Source organism: Phyllobates terribilis, unplaced genomic scaffold (assembly GCF_046119375.1).
Source record: "Phyllobates terribilis strain yellow unplaced genomic scaffold, ASM4611937v1 Scaffold_12__6_contigs__length_324123572, whole genome shotgun sequence".
NCBI lineage: Eukaryota > Metazoa > Chordata > Amphibia > Anura > Dendrobatidae > Phyllobates > Phyllobates terribilis.
This window is the reverse complement of record NW_027362772.1, coordinates 256,431,795-256,452,077: the sequence shown is the minus strand read 5'-3', so window position 1 is coordinate 256,452,077 and position 20,283 is coordinate 256,431,795. Positions and strand designations below refer to the sequence as shown.

Sequence of the window (20,283 nt, the reverse complement as noted above, 5' to 3'; positions counted from 1 at the left end):
GGGGATGATGATGGGGGCTATGAGGAGGGGGGTGATGATGGGAGCTGTGAGGAGGGGGATGATGATGATGGGGATGATGATGGGGGCTGTGAGGAGGGGGGATGATGGGGCTGTGAGGAGGGGGGATGATGATGGGGGCTGTGAGGAGGGGGATGATGATGGGGCTGTGAGGAGGGGGGTGATGATGATGGGGGCTGTGAGGAGGGGGGGTGATTATGATGGGGGCTGTGAGGAGGGGTGATGATGATGATGGGGCTGTGAGGAGGGGGGATGATGATGGGGGCTGTGAGGAGGGGGGGTGATGATGATGGGGGCTGTGAGGAAGGGGAGTGATTATGATGGGGGCTGTGAGGAGGGGTGATGATGATGGGGCTGTGAGGAGGGGGGATGATGATGATGGGGGCTGTGAGGAGGGGGATGATGATAGGGGGCTGTGAGGAGGGGGGATGATGATGGGGGATTGTGGAGAAGGGGGATGATGATGAAGAGGGTCATTGTGGAGAAGGGGGCTGTGGAGGGGGAGTGATGTGGGGCGTTGCGGGGAAGGGTGCTTGATGCTGGATGGCTGCAAGGGAAAATGGGTAATGTCAATCTTGTGAGGCTGCATGCAAGGTGGCTGTGGGATGTGTTGTGAAGGGAGTGATGCTACTCACATGGGGCTGCATAGTGAAGGGGATAATGTCACTCATGTAGGGCTGCATGCTGAGTGCCTGTGTGGAGAAGGGGGTGATGTTACTTGTGTGGGGATGCATGCTGGGGCTGTGCAGGGAGCTATGTGGGGCTTATACTGTATATAGAAAAAACCTGGGAGTCTGAACTGAAAAGTATATTGATGTGCATGTGACGCGCCCCCTGGGCCAGTGTTGTTGGGGATACCCGGAGCCGGATCAGATGGGGGTTGTAGTCTCCGAGTGGCTGTGACCCGGTCCGTGCCCAGGGTGTCAAGCTCAGTGTGTGGCAGTCCTTATGATGTTACTAGATGTTCTTTTGAGTCGACTACGCCACCCGTTGAATTGCGGTCAGTACGGCCGCCGCTGCAGCAGGGTCCGCTGAGGCTGGTGATGTATGTGCAGCTCAGGTAGTATAACCCCCAACGGGAGGGGTATAGCCTCAGGGGGTCAGTTGCAGAGGATGGGGGTTGTGGTGGTGCAGCAGGGATGGAAATGAGACTCAGAGTCGGGCTGTGCAGTTCAGGGTTTGTTTACTTACTGCAGTTGTTCTGGTCACTCCGGCCTTAAGTGACCACCCGAGCCGCGCTGCGTCCACCAGGTCCTGGACTCAGCCAACCCCCAGGCAATTCTGGAGCGTGGTCCTGAGCTCCCTTTCTGTCCTGTCCTCTTCTCTGGCCTTCCCCACCTGGGATCCACCTATGTCCGGCTCCCTCGGGCCTCTTGGTGGTAAACCCTTGTCTCTGGGTTCCCTGACCCTATTCCTGGTCTGCCTTCCGGGTGGATTTAGTGGGTGATCGTGGCAGATCGATCCTGCCCACGACCTCCGGTTCCTGGCTAAGGTGTGCTGTAGCCTCCGCCAGCTTGGGATCCGGTACCCTGTTGCCAACTCTTCACCCTCTGGTCTAATTTGGGCTCTTGGAGTTCCTTCTTTCTCCCCCTCTGGGTCTTTCTTTCTCCTCTCTCTCTCTCTTGGCCTTGGAGCTGCTCTTCTCCTCTGCTCTCTTCCTCTACAAAGACTGACGTCTCACTGACTGACCCTGATCCAAGATGGTTCCCACCTTATATACTCCCTCTATGTGTGAGCTCAGGTGACCAGCACCCAATGAGCTCCTAGCACTACCCAGACTGCTCCCCCTATCTGCCCCTACACTACTGGGATGTTCCACCCCCCTCCCACTCCAGCCAGGAACAGACTCTGTCGTACCTGCACATTTCTCTAGTGGGAGTACCATCGGTCTGTTCCTCGGAAATGGGATGTGTGTAGTGCATGCAGCTTACTGAGCTCAGTTCCACACTCCATCCTTACCCGGGAGTGGAATACCACACCTCTGGCTTGAGGTGTAATACCCCTGTAGCAGCCGAATCCTCAGGGTGCTACACATGCAAAATGTAAATGCATGTTCACATAACAGGTCCATGCTTCTACTAAGGGTTCAGTGTCTCTGCCCTTATCCATATGTATGTCACTTGACAAATGGTAAGGTTTTAATATTAGAGTTAGGACTGTTCCATAAGGATTGCTGTGATGTGGCGGGATGGCTTTTACATTATTTTGTTAAAAAATTTATGTTAACTAAATACCCTTTATTATTTATCATTATTTCTATGCAATGTGCGATTTATCCATTTACTTTTAGGTATTAGTGTATTTTGCTTTTGTCTTTGTTTTTTTTTTCTGTCTAATGGCCTTATGTGAACATGCATTTACATTTTGCATGCACATCAATATACGTTTCAGTTCAGACTCCCAGGTTTTTTCTTTGTAGTTTAATGTGCTTTAGCGCATATAAGGGTGTGGCTGCCCTTTGTCTGAGCTGAAATATTTATTCTGCCTCAGGTCCATGCTTCTATTAAGGGTTCAGTCTCTCTGCCCTTATCCATATGTATGTCACTTGACAAATGGTAGCGTTTTAATATTAGAGTTACGACTGTCCCATAAGGGTTGCCGTCACGTGGCGGGATAGCTTTTACATTATTTTGATCAAAATTTATGTTAACTAAATACCCTTTATTATTTATCATTATTTCAATGCACTGTGCGATTTATCCATTTACTTTTAGGTATTAGTGTATTTTGCTCTTGTCTTTGGTTTTTATACTGTATATAGGTAGTTAAATGAGTTCTCATACTGAATCTAGGTAGCTATGTGGGGGCTCATACTGTATGTAGGGGGCTGTGTGGGAACTCATACTATACATAGGGAGCTTTGTGGAGGCTCAAACAGTATGTACGGGGCTGTGTGGGGGCTCATACTGTATGTTGGGGCTATATACCTCACGTGTCTGTGAGGTATATGGATGTTTTGTGACTTAATTACACTGCCACTTAACTGGCCATTTATGATCTGAAGGGTTACTAGTATATATATTTTATAAATGTTCATTAAATATTATCTGATCACCTACTGAGAATGCCTGGTCAGTTAGAGTAGTGGTCGGGCTACAGAGGGGCAGTCGAAGAGCAGCAGGGGCGCCATACCATGTAAACTTAGGGTGCTAACCTCCGCTGTCAGGAAGGGAATTATGAAGGGCAAAACTAGTCCCCAACTCCCCGCATTTCTGCTCTTTTTTTATATCACTGTTTTTCTGTGCTATGTGTGTGTATTTATGTCTGTATGTTTTGGGGTTTTTAAACTAAATAAAAAGAGAATTTTTCAAGTTTTTTTTATTAGGGCTTTGCATGTATAAGGTTGATCACTTTGGTTGTTGGGGCTATGTGGGGGCTCATATTGTATATAGGGGGATGTCAGAATACTTAATTTTGCTCAATATTAAGTCATACAATTATGAATAATAATTATTTTTTACTAGATGGAGGCCCGATGCTATCACATCGGGAGGGCGGTAATGTCGCGATGGGGGCAGATTTCGCAGTTTGCAGCGTTGAGAATTTGTCCCCCCCATGTGCTCACCCACCTATCCACTCTCTCTTTCCCCCATGTGCTGACTTCTCCCGTCTGTGCTCTCTTCTTTGACCTGTCTACCCCATGTGCTATCCCCCTTGTCTGCTGTCTCTCCCCTTCCTGTGCTGTGTTCTCCCCTCATGTGCTGTCCCGTTTGAGCTGTCTCCACCCTGTGCTCTGTCTCTTTCCCCCCTGTGCGCTTACTCTCTCCCCCACCTGCTGTCTTCTCATCTCATGTGATCTCTTCTTTGACCTATGTACCCCATGTGCTCTCCCCCTTGTCTGCTCTCTCTCTCCACCCCTGTGCTGTTTTCTTCCCTCATGTGTTCTCTCGTTTGAGCTGTCTCCCCGTGCAGTAAATCAGACCGCCGCCATCTTTGTGCAGGCAGATAGCGGCGGTCACATTAAAACTGCGCATACGCTCTTCCTGTAAAAAGATGGTGGCGGTCAGTGAATCATTCGGCTGATCCCGGCGGCGTGTTCGCGACGGTGTTCCGCTGGTGGTACAGCGCAAGAGGCTGGTACCACCAGTGGTTTCCATATTGAGACACCCATCACTTGGGTGTCCCAATATGGCGGTCGACGAACTTCCGCCTCTTGGAATTCTGGGATCCGGACACATCTGGATGGAACAGGATGTGAAGACATTACAAGGTAAGTATATTATAGATACTATGGTAATATTGAGCAGAATTAATTTAAGCCTATTGTTTCGGCCTCCAGAACAGTCACGGTCTCTCACCCCTGCTCTATTATGTATGGCGCTGTACATAAGAGAAAAATGTGCGTGTGTTACTAACATGACCTATCACATGATCTATCAAATGGGATTATGTGACATGTCACGTGATACATCTGGTATCTGGGGGGGCCCACGCCTTCTAAACTGCCCGGGGCCCTGGCTACTCTTAATCCACTCCTGACTGTCACTCGAGCAAACCCACCAGTAAGAATTGTAAGCACAGTCTCAACTTGAACTAGGCCTTCCGGAAGTTCTGAGCAGTCTTTTGGCACGAACAGTCTTCTCTGGACTTTTCTTCCCGGTTCTACCCGAACTCCACACCTCACCCCCACCATTTGGTTTGCAGGGATGATGGTTGGGCGCAAGCCTACCTTGACTTCTTTTAGGTCCATTGTATTCTGTGCTTTCTTTACTCTATGAAAAACATTTTCCGCCACGGTATTGGGTATGGCGAGCAATGTGGCGATTGCATCCACCACCAGCGCCACTGCCTTGTGTTTCGTGATGACCCCACTGATTACATTATAACCCAGGATAGGATCCTCTGCCACATTCTGATCACTGGTCACGAGAAAAGGTACCAAAAGCTCGATGGTGTTGCTGTTCTTCGTGGCCCTGAGTTGGAAAGTCACTTCCACCCAGCCTATGAAAGGGATTTCGGTCTGGTTGACGGCTTTGCCGTGGAGTTCCACTGGTCCCAAGAGTTCTTTTAGTGACTGAAGGCAAGTATGTGGCAGGTAGCACCTTCTATCTTAATTTAAAAGGCTCTCTTAGGCTCCTGTGTCCCACAGTGCTTTTACTAGGAGTCCATCTAGCTGGCACTGTATAAAGCACCTTTCACCGATTAGGCTGATGAGGAATCCTCCTCCCAGGAGTACATAGTTTGACCTCCGCACTGGGCATTAAGTAACTGATGCCCCTGTCTCCCTTGCAGCTGTTGTAGACGGGAACACACTTGGGGATAGTACTGATGCAGCCGTTGTACCTCATGCGCCATTCTGGGGTTTGGTGAGATTTGGATTTGCTTCTGGGGCCTCCACCGTGTCGCGGTTACCAGTCGTCCCACACTGGTAACCTCCTGTCTTTTAACCCAAATGACCATGACCATTGGCATTCCTTGGTATAATGTCCTTTCTCACCACATCTTAGACAGTGGACACACACCATACTCTGATTTGATGAACGGCACGCTTCACAAGCTGGGTATCTTCTGTTCTGGAACCCACTCCTGTGTCTGAGGGATACTGGTTCTGGCCTGGAACGAATCAACTTTTTCACCTCAATCAACTCGGCTCGCAGTTCTCCTATTACTTTCTCCCAGTCAACACTGACGGTCCTCTCTTTTGTTGGTGATTTAAGGTTTCCTCTCGGAGGTGGCACTGGAGGGTCTCTATGATGATCTTTGGTGCCACCGGGGGTCTCCAACTTCAGCTGACTCATTTTGGTGATTTTAGGAGCAGAGCCTTTCTTTAACTTCTGTTCGCTCTCTGACTCCAAACTAGCGGCCTCATTAATTTTTTCAATAAGGACTTCGTCCAAAATGCCAGGATCTTCTAGGTACTGTTTCAGCTGCAACTTGATATCTTTGCTGATTAATCCCATTCCCAATGATCTCAAGAACTTCTTCTGGACTTGTCCAGCATCAAACTTCTCTTCCACTTCTACATCTCTGGATGCAAACAACAGTCTATAATTCAGTTAAATTGCTCTGAACAAGAAACTTTGGGGTGATTCATTATTTTTCTGTGAGAGGTTAATGAGTTGGTGGAATAATTCTGAAGTACTCTCTTCTTTATAGTGCCCTTTTAAAATCATCTTCAGCTATTGCAAGGTCAATTGACTCTTCATTTCTAGCATACTACGGAGGTTCAGTCCTCGGCTGATCGCTTTCACCACCCCCTCAACGATCTCATCTTGCTGGTAGCCTTTCTGTAAGGCTGCATCGATCTGGTGCAACAAGTTCCTATAAGACAGTTTCTCTTTCTGTACACACTCTCCAATCTGTCCCAGGATCTTGAATTCTTTCCTTAAGGTGATTTGTGGTGTTAGAGAGGACAGTCTCACTGAGTTACCTAACCCGAGCAGGTTAAAGGTCCTGTCTGAGTCTATCACCCATTCAGAGGTTTTGGTCGATTCCTGCAGGGCTGTTGTTAAGGCTTTGAATTGTTCTTTCAATTCCTGTAGTTCAGTCTGTGGATGGAAATTCCCACTTTTGGTAATTGGTGCCGCCCCTCCATCCTCCAACTTCAACCTGGTTAGAAACTGTGTTAGTTCCTGGAGGAATGTCCCCCATGATGCCTTCAGCTTGTTTCTCCCCCAGGTCATCCATTTTTTGCATGAATGGCAGCTAACAGTTGCCTGCGGTTGTGTGCTTTGGAAATCTGTTCTACTGACAACTTTACATGTTCTGCTACTGTTCTCAATTCTTCACAGGTTAACTGAAGAAGCAGCTCATTAATTCTGTCCATTTGTATTTCCACATCCATTGCTGCTAGTGAGTTTTTTTCTTTAGGGCTGGTCCCCTTTAACTGGTGTAGCAGAGTTGAGTTGAGGTGCTGTGCTGCTGTGTTTTTCCAAACAGTTTTCCTCTTCTCCTTCTACACGCTAATTCCCACTCAGGATTCCCCGTACGGGCCACCAATGTTACACGCACGCTTCCTAAGTTCAGATAGTGGTGAGACCAGTTACATTAATTCTTTGGAATCCTGGGGGGAACCGTTACTCAGGGCGACCATAGGCTGCAGCTTCTCTCAGGCACACGATAGATTCAGTTGCTGACCAGACACATCTGACAAGGGTCTTCATAAAAGGTAGAACGGTAACATTTAATGAGGCACGGCCAGTGCAATGCAAATGTCTCTTTGAGCAATGGGCTCCAGTAACAACAGTACAGTCTCCTTTGCAGCACAGCAGTACATAGTTGATATTGCGGCATCCGAAGATACCCATATTATAAAACTGTTGCATTTTTTATGCTGCATAAACGCCATAAATAGCTTTGAAAACAATACTAAAATTGGTGCCTAAAACAAAATCAAAGAAAAATATAGTGTGCCCCTCAAAAAAACAAACAAAAAAAAACAAGCTCTCTGACAGCTTCGCATGCATAAAAAATGAAAAAGGTGTGCAGAATATTGCAACCAAAGAAAGTCATTTTTTTAGTTATCTATTTGTGTAAAGTAGCAAAACAAAAAAATAAAATATGTAATGTGGTATTGCTGTAATCATATCACCAGAAAGAATAAATTAATGTCAATTACACTGCATGGTAAATTCTGTTAAAAAAAAAAGAAAACTATTAAAAAAAAAGTAATGGCTGTCATATTATCACCATACAGAAACAACTGATCTTTTTTCAAGAGAATATTTTTTTTGCAAGAGTAGTAAAACTGAGAAGAACACCTTTTTTATTACCCGTATCTTACTGACCCACAGAATAAAAGTAATGTTATTGACGCTGCACAGTAAATGGCATAAAATTTAAAGCGTAAGAAAGCAATGGCAGAATTTCTGTTGTTTTCCATTCTCACTATAAAGATTTAATAAAACGTAACCAAGTTATTCTCCCCAAAATTGCTCCATTGACAATACTTGTCCACAAAAACAAGCCCTCATGTGGCTTCTTCTGCATTAAAAATAAATGTGGCTCTAGGAATGTGGTGGACTGTGCTGTTGCGTTCCTACCCCAGAAGACCATAATCACATTATGTGTTCTATTATGTCTTGCGTCTTTCGTAAATACTATGTCATGTGGATTGTAATGTAATTGTGATCTTTTGCTGTGTAGTAATTTAGTGTAGATAGTTGCCATATGTTAAGTTAGGAGTTAAAGTTTGGGACTAGCCCATAGTGGGAATGGATAAAGTTAGGGAGAGTGACTGCTTCCTGCTAGGAAGGCAGATAGAGTTTGGAGTGCGTAGTGAGCAGACCTGCATAAAGGGTGACCCTGAGTGAGAGGAGACTAAGAAGGGATAGCGTTCTCCTTAGGAAAAGTGACTGACGAGATAGAGTGGCCTTCTGGAGAGGGGTCCTAGGACAGGATGCCTAGCCATGACACCTTGAGCTTGTAACGCAGAATGTAACTGGCTTTAGCAGGACTAAGAGACTGTGACTAGTAAAGGGTCCCGAGCGGGAGATCCAGGGCACCAGTAGTGGAAGAAATAGGACGCAGAACCACTGAGCAAGTAAAGGAGACTTGTGAATCAGTACTGTAGCATTAAAACTGGGTTGTGGCGAAGTAGGGAGAAGCAGAGTGCCTTAAAAGCCCTGGAGTATACTACAGAGGAAGGACACTGTGTGGAAAAATGCTTCATGCTGTAAAGGAAATGTCCATAAGACTTTGTACCCACTATCCCTTGCATATAACCCTTACCAAGTTACCGTTCAGTAAAGAGTTTATTTTTTAATGGTGGTCTCCCTCATTGAAATGTGAAACATCTGGTCCTGGCCAGCCCACATTAACGGTTATATGCAGCCTGCACGGGCGTAAAGCCCTCACAGCACAGATCCACACTCCGAACCAGGACCCGCACTTTCATGTAACATGCTGGGGCACTGAAGATGAGTGCTTTACCCGCAGCTACCTCCCTGCGCCCCATTACAAATGCAACAATAAATAGCTAAAAAATGCTTTGTCCTAAAGATGCAAAATAGGCCCCTCGTAAATGGGCTAGGATGCATTTTTTTCTATCAATTATGAGGTAGTATAAAGAAGTCAATGGTAAAAATGCACATACGCAGTACACATAGATATGAAGGAGTCCTGCTCTGCTGTTTCTATGTATCATATGTCTAGAAGCAGAAGTGTTGATTACACTGCACAAAAGTGCTGAGCAGGGTAGATGTGAATCCAGCTCTTGGCTGAGATAAACACTTGCTAGAAAGTAACAGCAGGGTTCTGTGTGTGTCTGTACCTTTCATTTGCTTTGCTCCTACTCATTGTCACTCCTTCTCTATAGGCTTCAATAAGGAGCTGTAACCTGGCACTTAAGTGAATTAGCAGTCACCAAGACAGATTCTAGCAGTTTTTAAGGACTACTAATAAGTTAAAGGGGTTGTCCGGGACTTTAACATGGATAGCCTATCGTTAGGATAGATCATCAATGTCTGATCAGTGGGGGTCTGACACTCGGCACCCCCGCTAATCAGCTGTTCCTGGTGTCGGCGGCGGCCAGAACTGCATCGTTACGTCAACAGAATAGTGTTCATGGCTGGATACAGCCCCTATTGATTTGAATAGGTGGCAATTGTGCAGTACTCGACTACAGTTACTATACAGTCGACAGAGCTGTTCTGTTGCGCTCTTTAAATGAGCAGTTCTGGCTGCCACCGACACCAGGAACAGATGATCAGCAGGGGTGCTGGTTGTTGCACCCCCACCGATCATACATTGATGACCTATATTAAGGATAGGCCATCAATGTTAAAGTCCCAGACAACCCCTCTAAAGGGATTTTCTGGTTTCACAAAACCCCTGACCCCCAGCTGTAGTTTGTTTAAAAAAAACAACAACTGTGCTTTACTCATCCTCCCCAGGTCCGACACTGATTATACACCACTGCTCCTGGTTTCTGTTATCGTTAACAGCACTGCAGCTAATTGATGAGCTCAGTGGCACTGAGCAGCTCATACGATCAACTCGGACCCAGCCGCTGAGCGCAGTCATTGGCTGCAGTGCTGCCGGCGTGATGTCAATGCTGCAGATAATAATAGACACCGGGAGCATTTGTGGAGACTACAGCTGGGAGATAGAGGTTCTCTGAAACCGGGAAACCCTTTTAAGGAGCCAGGAAGGAAGGAGCTATGTGTGGAAGTGGCTCATAAATGGAGAAAGAAGCATATTTATCTGATAAGATATATTACAAAGTTTCCTATATTCTCTTGTATTATTGATTTATGTAGAATTCGCTGGTATGACAGTGACCATTTAAAATAATTTTATACATAATGCAGCTTAATATAACATAACTTTTATGTGGTCTGAATTACCATTTCCATTCTCCATTTTTTGTAATCTTCAGTGTTACAATCATTTCAATAAACAAGAGGAAAATTCCACAGAGGAGAATCCAGTAATAATCATCTTGTGTGAATAACACCGTTAATAATACCATAAATAATCCATGGACAGCGAATAATAACCGGCTGAAGATGGCGGCCAGGATCTTCATACATCTGCTCTTCATTCTGCAAATTTTACTTGCGATCTGTGAAGAGACAAGTACAATGTTGTCAACTTACTATGGTCGTCCCGAAACTACTTAATATTGTTACTGTTATGTACTGCAACTTAGAACTAAGGAATAGTAGGGAAAAGCTGTCACTGCATGGAGACTCAGCTTAACCCTACATTGGGGTGGGTGCCCTATTCCTTGTGAATAGCCCCACCGAAACTCCTGCACTGAACTCAAACGAAGACCTGTAGGAAGGCGAAAGGGGTCCCTAAAAGATCTAAGGACTGGGAGCAAAAACAGGACACCTCCTAACAGAAAAGTTAGTTGCAGAAGCGAAGATTAAAGGGAACAAAACTGGTGGAACAAGAAGTCCCAGGATATCAAATGTCCAAAGCACAAAGAACTTAACAAAGCAACTTAGCCAGAGCACAAGTGTAACAACACTGATGTCCAGCGGGGAATGGAAGACAGGTGCTGAGTAATAAAGAGTGCAGAGATCATGTGACCAAGACACCCCGCACCAGAGGAAAAGACTAGAAGCCAGCAAACCACAACAAGATGGCCGATAGTAAAACAACATAGATTCTAACAGTAACCTGAGGACCCTCTGAATAACTATTGCCAAACCTTTCCACAACTTATCAAGTGACTTACTTTGAGACAGTAATTTTTGCCCAAATTTTAGCACAATTTTTATGCTTGCTCTCACATTTTTGGTAATGACCCTTCATCCAATCCACACTTTTTTTCCCAATAGGCAGAACCTTTTTTTCAGCCAATCAGAAAAAGTGTCTAAAATGCATTATTAACCCCTTGGCAACTGAATTGAAGGTCTCCATGTTTGCTATGCCTGCACACCTATGAAGATCAACCAGTGGGGGGGTTTCATAGGAAATTGGCAATTATTTAATGCACTGAAATACCACAGTATTGCCCGCTGGTTCAAGTACACTAAATGGACTAATAAAAGATGCAAAAATCAAGTGCTTGTACCAGTCTATTGACCAAAAATAAATAAGTTATGGCTCTCAGAATATGGCGACTGATGTCAATTTCTTTTTTTCGGGGGGTGGCGGTAGGGTGAACTTATATAAATGATGATCTAAACCTATAGAAATGATATATGTAAACCTATAGAAATGATGTTCTTCCAAATTCCGGATTATGGCCCGAACAGTGCTCACTGGAACCTTCAGTAGTTTGGAAATTTTTCTGTAACCCATCAGTATGTTTTGCAACAATAAGGTTGTGAAGGTCTTGAGACAGCTCACTGATTTTACCCATCATGAGATGTTTTTTGTGAGGCACCTTGGCAATGCGTTTTTATAAGCCATAAGCTGAACCAGCTGATATTATTTTTTACTAAGTGGCAGGATTGCTTTCTAATTACTGATAGATTTCAGCTGGTGTCTTGACTTTCCATGGCATTTTGCACCTTTTTCTTCATGTCTATAATAAATGTATTTATGTGTAATAATGAGAAATGACACAGAGAAAAAGTATGGACATCTATGGGTTGGATTTCTTTGCCTGTGTTGATTGGATGGGTTGTCATCGACATCTGGTGAGAATTTCATGTCAATAGCACCTTTTGAAATAAATTTACTTAGAAAATTGGTGACATGTTCAATACTTGTTTCACCCGCTTTATATATACACTGCTCAAAAAAATAAAGGGAACACTCAAATAACACATCCTAGATCTGAATGAATGAAATATTCTCATTGAATACTTTGTTCTGTAGAAAGGTGAAAGTGCTGACAGCAAAATCACACAAAAATCATCAATGGAAATCAAATTTATTAACCAATGGAGGCCTGGATTTGGAGTCACCCCCAAAATTAAAGTGGAAAAACACACTACAGGCTGATCCATCTTTGATGTAATGTCCTTAAAACAAGTCAAAATGAGGCTCAGTATTGTGTGTGGCCTCCACGTGCCTGTATGACCTCCCTACAATGCCTGGGCATACTCCTGATGAGGTTTCGGATGGTCTCCTGTGGGATCTCCTCCCAGACCTGGACTAAAGCATCCGCCAACTCTTGGACAGTCTGTGGTGCAACGTGACATTGGTGGATGGAGCGAGACATGATGTCCCAGATGTGCTCAGTCGGATTCAGGTCTGGAGAACGTGGGGGCCAGGCCATAGTTTCAAAGCCTTCATCTTGCAGGAACTGCTGACACACTCCAGCCACATGAGGTCTGGCATTGTCCTGCATTAGGAGAAACCCAGGGCCAACCGCACCAGCATATGGTCTCACAAGGGGTCTGTGCATCTCATCTTGGTACCTAATGGCAGTCAGGCTACCTCTGGCGAGCACATGGAGGGCTGTGCGGCCCTCCAAAGAAATGCCACCCCACACCATTACTGACCCACTGCCAAACTGGTCATGCTGAAGGATGTTGCAGGCAGCAGATCGCTCTCCACGGCGTCTCCAGACTCTGTCACGTCTGTCACATGTGCTCAGTATGAACCTGCTTTCATCTGTGAAGAGCACAGGGCGCCAGTGGCGGCTTTGCCAATCCTGGTGTTCTGTGGCTAATGCCAAGCGTCCTACACGGTGTTGGGCTGTGAGAACAACCCCCATCTGTGGACGTCGGGCCCTCATACCACCCTCATGGAGTTGGTTTCTAACCGTTTGTGCAGACACATGCACATTTGTTTCCTGCTGGAGGTCATTTTGCAGGGCTCTGGCAGTGCTCCTCCTGTTCCTTCTTGCACAAAGGCGGAGGAAGCTGTCCTGCTGCTGGGTTGTTGCCCTCCTACAGCCCCCTCCACATCTCTTGGTGTACTGGCCTGTCTCCTGGTAGCGCCTCCAGTCTCTGGACACTACGCTGACAGACACAGCTAACCTTCTTGCCACAGCTCGCATTGATGTGCCATCCTGGATGAGCTGCACTACCTGAGCAACTTCTGTGGGTTGTAGAGTCGGTCTCATGCTACCACGAGTGTGAATGCACAACCAACATTCAAAATTGACCAAAACATCAGCCAGAAAGCATTGGTATTGAGATGTGCTCTGTGGTCCCCACCTGCAGAACCACTCCTTTATTGAGGGTGTCTTGATAATTGCCAATAATTTCCATCTATTGTCTATTCCATTTGCTCAACAGCATGTGAAATTGATTGTCAATCAGTGTTGCTTCCTAAGTGGACAGTTTGATTTCACAGAAGTTTGATTTACTTGGAGTTATATTCTGTTGTTTAAGTGTTCCCTTTATTTTTTTGAGCAGTGTATATACAGTACAGACCAAAAGTTTGGACACACTTTCTCATTTAAAGATTTTTTTGTATTTTCATGACTTTAAAAATTGTACATTCACACTGAAGGCATCAAAACTATGAATTAACACATGTGGAATTATATACTTAACAAAAAAGTGTGAAACAACTGAAAATATGTCTTATATTCTAGGTTCTTCAAAGTAGCCACCTTTTGCTTTGATGACTGCTTTGCACACTCTTGGCATTCTCTTGATGAGCTTCAAGAGGTAGTCACCGGAAATGGTCTTCCAACAATCTTGAAGGAGTTCCCAGAGATGCTTAGCACTTGTTGGCCCTTTTGCCTTCACTCTGCGGTCCAGCTCACCGCAAACCATCTCGATTGGGTTCAGGTCTGGTGACTGTGGAGGCCAGGTCATCTGGCGTAGCACCCCATCACTCTCCTTCTTGGTCAAATAGCCCTTACACAGCCTGGAGGTGTGTTTGGGGTCATTGTCCTGTTGAAAAATAAATGATGGTCCAACTAAACGCAAACCGGATGGAATAGCATGCCGCTGCCAGATGCTGTGGTAGCCATGCTGGTTCAGTATTCCTTCAATTTTGAATAAATCCCCAACAGTGTCACCAGCAAAGCACCCCCACACCATCGCATCTCCTCCTCCATGCTTCACGGTGGGAACCAGGCATGTAGAGTCCATCCATTCACCTTTTCTGCGTCGCACAAAGACACGGTGGTTGGAACCAAAGATCTCAAATTTGGACTCATCAGACCACAGTACAGATTTCCACTGGTCTAATGTCCATTCCTTGTGTTCTTTAGCCCAAACAAGTACCTTCTACTTGTTGCCTGTCCTTAGCAGTGGTTTCCTAGCAGCTATTTTACCATGAAGGCCTGCTGCACAAAGTCTCCTCTTAACAGTTGTTGCAGAGATGTGTCTGCTGCTAGAACTCTGTGTGGCATTGACCTGGTCTCTAATCTGAGCTGCTGTTAACCTGCGATTTCTGAGGCTGGTGACTCGGATAAACTTATCCTCAGAAGCAGAGGTGACTCTTGGTCTTCCTTTCCTGGGGGGGTCCTCATGTGAGCCAGTTTCTTTCTAGCGCTTGATGGTTTTTGCAACTGCACTTGGGGACACTTTCAAAGTTTTCCCAATTTTTTGCACTCACTGACCTTCATTTCTTAAAGTAATGATGGCCAATCGTTTTTCCTTACTTAGCTGCTTTTTACTTGACATAATACAAATTCTAACAGTCTATTCAGTAGGATTATCAGCTGTGTATCCACCAGACTTCTGCACAACACAACTGATGGTCCCAACCCCATTCATAAGGCAAGAAATCCCACTTATTACACCTGACAGGACACACCTGTGAAGTGAAAACCATTTCCGGTGACTACCTCTTGAAGCTCATAAAGAGAATGCCAAGAGTGTGCAAAGCAGTCATCAAAGCAAAAGGTGTCTACTTTGAAGAACCTAGAATATAAGACATATTTTCAGTTGTTTCACTTTTTTTGTTAAGTATATAATTCCACATGTGTTAATTCATAGTTTTGATGCCTTCAGTGTGAATGTACAATTTTCATTGTCATGAAAATACAGAAAAATCTTTAAATGAGAAGGCGTGTCCAAACTTTTGGTCTGTACTGTATATATATTTTTTGTTATATATATTTTTTGTTACCAGCTTTAATTAAGAGTGGACACACCCAAAACAAGTAGGATCTGCTTATGACCGCGTCACATAGTTACTTGAGTTTTACCTATAATTCAAGAAAATAATGACATTTTCTATACCATGTGCTGGGATTTTGTTACATTTTTGGAATCATTACCACTACTTCTGGTGGAGCCATTTTACAGTATGTTAAGGTCGGATTCACACAAACGTATTTCACGGTCTGTAGAACAACTTATCAAGGGTCTACTTATCAGAACTTATAACCCCCATAGACACATATGAGCAGGCTCGGACTGGTCCACAGGAGAACAGGAGAATCCTCCAGTGGGCCACCACCCTCTTATATGAGCAGTACTTGGCACAATACACTTGATTCACTATGTACAGGCAAAGGCAGCATCTTTTTTTATTCAAAAATCTACCCAATTGATTACTATAGAAATTTGGAAATGAGGATAAAGTCACATTTGCATGTAGCTGAAAAGTGGGGCCCTGGAGTTGGTTACTGGTGGGCCCTTGGCGCCCCAGTCCGACAGTGCATATGAGGGTGTAAGTTTGTGTCGGGTGACCAGCTGCCAGACCGGGCAGTGCAGTTCCTATATGGACCATGAAGTACACCTGTGTGAACTTGATCTTAATGTGTTGTTATACAATTGAAACCAGAAGTTTACATACATTATATAAAAAGACACATCTGCATGTTTTTCTCAATATCTGACATTGAAATCAAAATAAACCTTTCCCGTTTTAAGTCAATTAGGATTACCATCATTTTTAATATTTGCCAAATGCCAGAATAATGAGAGAGAGAAAATGTGTTAAGGCATTTTTATTACTTACTGCAAAGCCAAAAGTTTACATACAGTGGGGAAAAAAAGTATTTAGTCAGCCACCTATTGTGCAAGTTCTCCCACTTAAAAAGATGAGAGAGGCCTGTAATTTACATCATAGGTAGACCCCAACTATGAGAGACTAAATGAGAGAACAAATCCTGAAAATCACATTGTCTGATTTGGAAAGAATTTTTTTTTTAATTTTGGTGGAAAATAAGTATTTGGTCACCTACAAACAAGCAAGATTTCTGGCTCTCACAGACCTGTAACTTCTTCTTTAAGAGGCTCCTCTGTCCTCCACTCATTACCTGTAGTACTGGCACCTGTTTGAACTTGTTATCAGTATAAAAGACACCTGTCCACAACCTCAAACAGTCACACTCCAAACTCCACTATGGTGAAGACCGAAGAGCTGTTGAAAGACACCAGAAACAAAATTGTAGCCCTGCACCAGGCTGGGAAGACTGAATCTGCAATAGGCAAGCAGCTTGGTGTGAAGAAATCAACTGTGGGAGCAATAATTATAAAATGGAAGACATACAAGACCACTGATGATCTGCCTCGATCTGGGGCTCCACACAAGATCTCACCCCGTGAGGTCAAAATTATCTCAAGAACGGTGAGCAAAAATCCCAGAACCACACAGGGGGACCTAGTGAATGACCTGCAGAGAGCTGGGACCAACGTTACACAGGCTACCAGTAACACACTACACCACCAAGGACTCATCCTGCAGTGCCAGACGTGTCCCCCTGCTTAAGCCATTACATATCCGGGCCTGTTTGAAGTTTGCTAGAGAGCATTTGGATGATCCGGAAGAGTATTGGGAGAATGTCATATGGTCATATGAAACCAAAGTGGAACTGTTTGGTAGAAACACAACTCGTCGTGTTTGGAGGAGAAAGAATGCCGAGTTGCATCCAAAGAACACCATACCTACTGCGAAGCATGGGGGTGGCAACATCATGCTTTGGGGCTGTTTCTCTGCCAAGGGACCAGGATGACTGATCCGTATACATGAAAGAATGAATAAGGCCATGTATTGTGAGATTTTGAGTGCAAACCTCCTTCCATCAGCAAGGGCATTGAAGATGAAACGTGGCTGGGTCTTTCGGCATGACAATGATCCCAAGCACAAGCCAGGACAATGAAGGAGTGGCTTCATAAGAAGCATTTCAAGGTCCTGGAGTGGCCTAGCCAGTCTCCAAATCTATACCCTATAGAAAACCTTTGGAGGGAGTTGAAAGTCCGTGTTGCCCAGCGACAGCCCCAAAACATCACTGCTCTAGAGGAGATCAGCATGGAGGAATGGGCCAACATACCAGCAACAGTGTGTGCCAACCTTGTGAAGACTTACAGAAAATTGCCAACAAAGGATATATAACAAAGTATTGAGATGAACTTTAGTAATTGACCAAATACTTATTTTCCACCAAAATTTGAAAAAAATTCTTTCCAAATCAGACAATGTGATATTCAGGATTTGTTTTCTCATTTTGTCTCTCATAGCTGAGGTCTACCTATGATGTCAATTACAGTCCTCGCATCTTTTTAAGTGGGAGAATTTGCACAATAGGTGGCTGACTAAATACTTTTTTTCCCCACTGTACATTTCATTAGTATTTGGCACCATTGCCCTTAAACTGAATGACTTGGGTCAAACGTATGAATATCCTTCCACAAACTACTCACAATAGTTGGTCAGAATTTGGGCCCATTCCTCCTGACAAAACTGGTGTAACTGATTCAGGTTTGTAGGTCGCCTTGCTCGCACCTGCCTTTTCAGCTTTGCCCATAAATTTTGAATAGGATTGAGTTCAGGGCTTTGTGATGGCCACTCCAAAACATTAACTTTGTTATCCTTAAGCCACTTTGTTACCATTTTGGCAGCATGCTTTGGGTCATTGTACATTTGGAAGATCCATTTCCGCCCAAGCTTTAACTTCCTGGCTGATGTCTTGAGATGTTACTTCAGTATTGGCACATAATCTTCTTTTCTCATGAAGCCATCTATTTTGTGACGTGCACCAATCCGTCCTGCAGCAAAACAACCCCACAACATGATGCTGCCACCCCCATGTTTCACAGTTGGGATGGTGTTCTGAGGCTTCCAAGCTTCTCCCTTTTTCCTCCAAACGTAACGATAGTCATTATGCCCAAAAAGTTCAATTTTAGTTTCATCAGACCACAGGACATGTCTCCAAAAATTAAGGTATTTGTTCCTGTGTGCATTTGCAAACATTAATCCGGCTTTTTATGATTCTTTTGGAGTAATGGTTTCTTTCTGGCAGAGTAGCCTTTCAGCCCATGTTGATACAGTACTCGTTTCACTGTGGATATTGACACAATCTTACCAGCTTCCGCCATCATCTTCACAAGGTCTTTTGCTTTTGTCCTTGGATTGATATGCACATGTCGGACCAAAGCACATTCATCTGTGGGACACAGAACCCGTCTCCTTCTGAGCGGTATGATGGCTGGACATTCCCATCTTGTTTGTACATACACTATATAGAAAGACACATGCATGTTTTCTCAATATCTGACATGAAATCAGAATAAACCTTTCCCGTTTTAGGTCAATTAGAATTGCCATAATTTTTAATATTTGCCAAATTCCAGATTAATGAGAGAGAGAATTTATAACTTACTGCAAAGTCAAAAGTTTACATACACTAAGATTACTATGCTTCTAAACAATTCTGGACTGAAAATTTATGGGCAAAGCTGAAGAGGGAGATGCGAGCAAGGCGACCTACAAACCTGGATCAGTTACACCAGTTTTGTCAGGAGGAATGGGCCCAAATTCCCACCAACTATTGTGAGAAGCTTGTGGAAGGATATCCCAAACATTTGACCCAAGTCATTCAGTTTAAGGGCAATGGTACCAAATACTAATGAAATGTATGTAAACTTTTGACTTTGCAGTAAGTAATAAAAATGCCTTAAAACATTCTCTCTCATTATTCTGGCATTTGGCAAATATTAAAAATGGTGGAAATCCTAATTGACCTAAAACGGGAAAGGTTTATTCTGATTTCATGTCAGATGCTGAGAAAAACATGCATATGTGAATTTTTATATAGTGTATGTAAACTTCTGGTTTCAACAGTATATAAAATGGGTAGTCCAAAATCAGCAAATAAAACAATTTCCAATTTATTTTTTGCATCAAGTGCTCCCAGTTTTCATGCTCTCTGCTTGCTGTCATTGAATTGGAACCTTCATTGTTTAATGCTAATGGGTAAAATGTGTCCATTTCATGTGATGGATGCGCAGATACATGACCCTGTGTCTGGTAACAAACCCGAGCAGTAGACAAGAAAGTGCCTATAAAACCAAGCAATGTGAACTGAGGTCTAAGATGGTAGACATGCAAGAAATAGGAGCATGTTCACACTAGCAAAAAGAAGCAAAACCTACAAAAGACAAAAATATATCTCATACCCTACCATCATTATATATAAATGTAAAGCAAAGTTGCATAATAAATATAGGGTACTTAGTGAACTATTTTTGATCAAAAAAAGTATACAAGCCGTCCCACCAGCGGCAAGGTGACCCTAAATTGGGACGGTACCTATACTGTCTATATTAAAAACCTTACCTTGCTGTCATTGAATTGGAACCTTCATTGTTTAATGCTAATGGGTAAAATGTGTCCATTTCATGTGATGGATGCGCAGCTACATGACTCTGTGTCTGGTAACAAACCCGAGCAGTAGACAAGAAAGTGCCTATGAATAACAGCAAAAAGATCTTAAAATATAAAAAACACTTTATTACTTTTGGTATCGTTGTAATCATACCGAGCTGACGAATTATACTGTCTGGGCATTTTTTTATCATACCATAAATGCCATAGAAAAGAAAGATAGTGAAATTGCTTTTTTTTTTAAACCATTTCACCAGGCTTGGATTTTTTCCTTGCTTTTAAGTACAATGTACAGTTAAATGACTGGTGTTGTTAAAAAATACAACTTTTCCAGCTAAAAAATAAAATAAAAAATAACATTAAAATAATTATAGTTCTTGGAAGAAAAGGTGGAAAGAATAA

The 20,283-nt window shown here is 43.8% G+C and overlaps 1 protein-coding gene across 5 annotated transcripts in view; it reads right to left on the bottom strand.

Annotated features, from left to right (window-relative positions):
- LOC141172555 (transmembrane protein 26-like) overlaps positions 1 to 20,283 on the bottom strand; it is a 128,255-nt gene that overhangs the window by 48,685 nt on the left and 59,287 nt on the right. For 2 of the 5 annotated variants that reach the window (XM_073656888.1, XM_073656890.1), the window contains exons 2-3: positions 19,834 to 19,963; positions 10,305 to 10,522 (exon numbers count right to left, since the gene is read on the bottom strand). In XM_073656888.1, coding sequence (XP_073512989.1) covers positions 10,305 to 10,501 — 197 coding nt within the window. In that variant the 5' untranslated portion in view covers positions 10,502 to 10,522; positions 19,834 to 19,963. Of the gene's footprint in view, positions 1 to 10,304; positions 10,525 to 19,428; positions 19,559 to 19,833; positions 19,964 to 20,283 lie in introns of those variants that run through there. The other 3 variants (XM_073656887.1, XM_073656886.1, XM_073656889.1) reach the window with 2 other exon arrangements.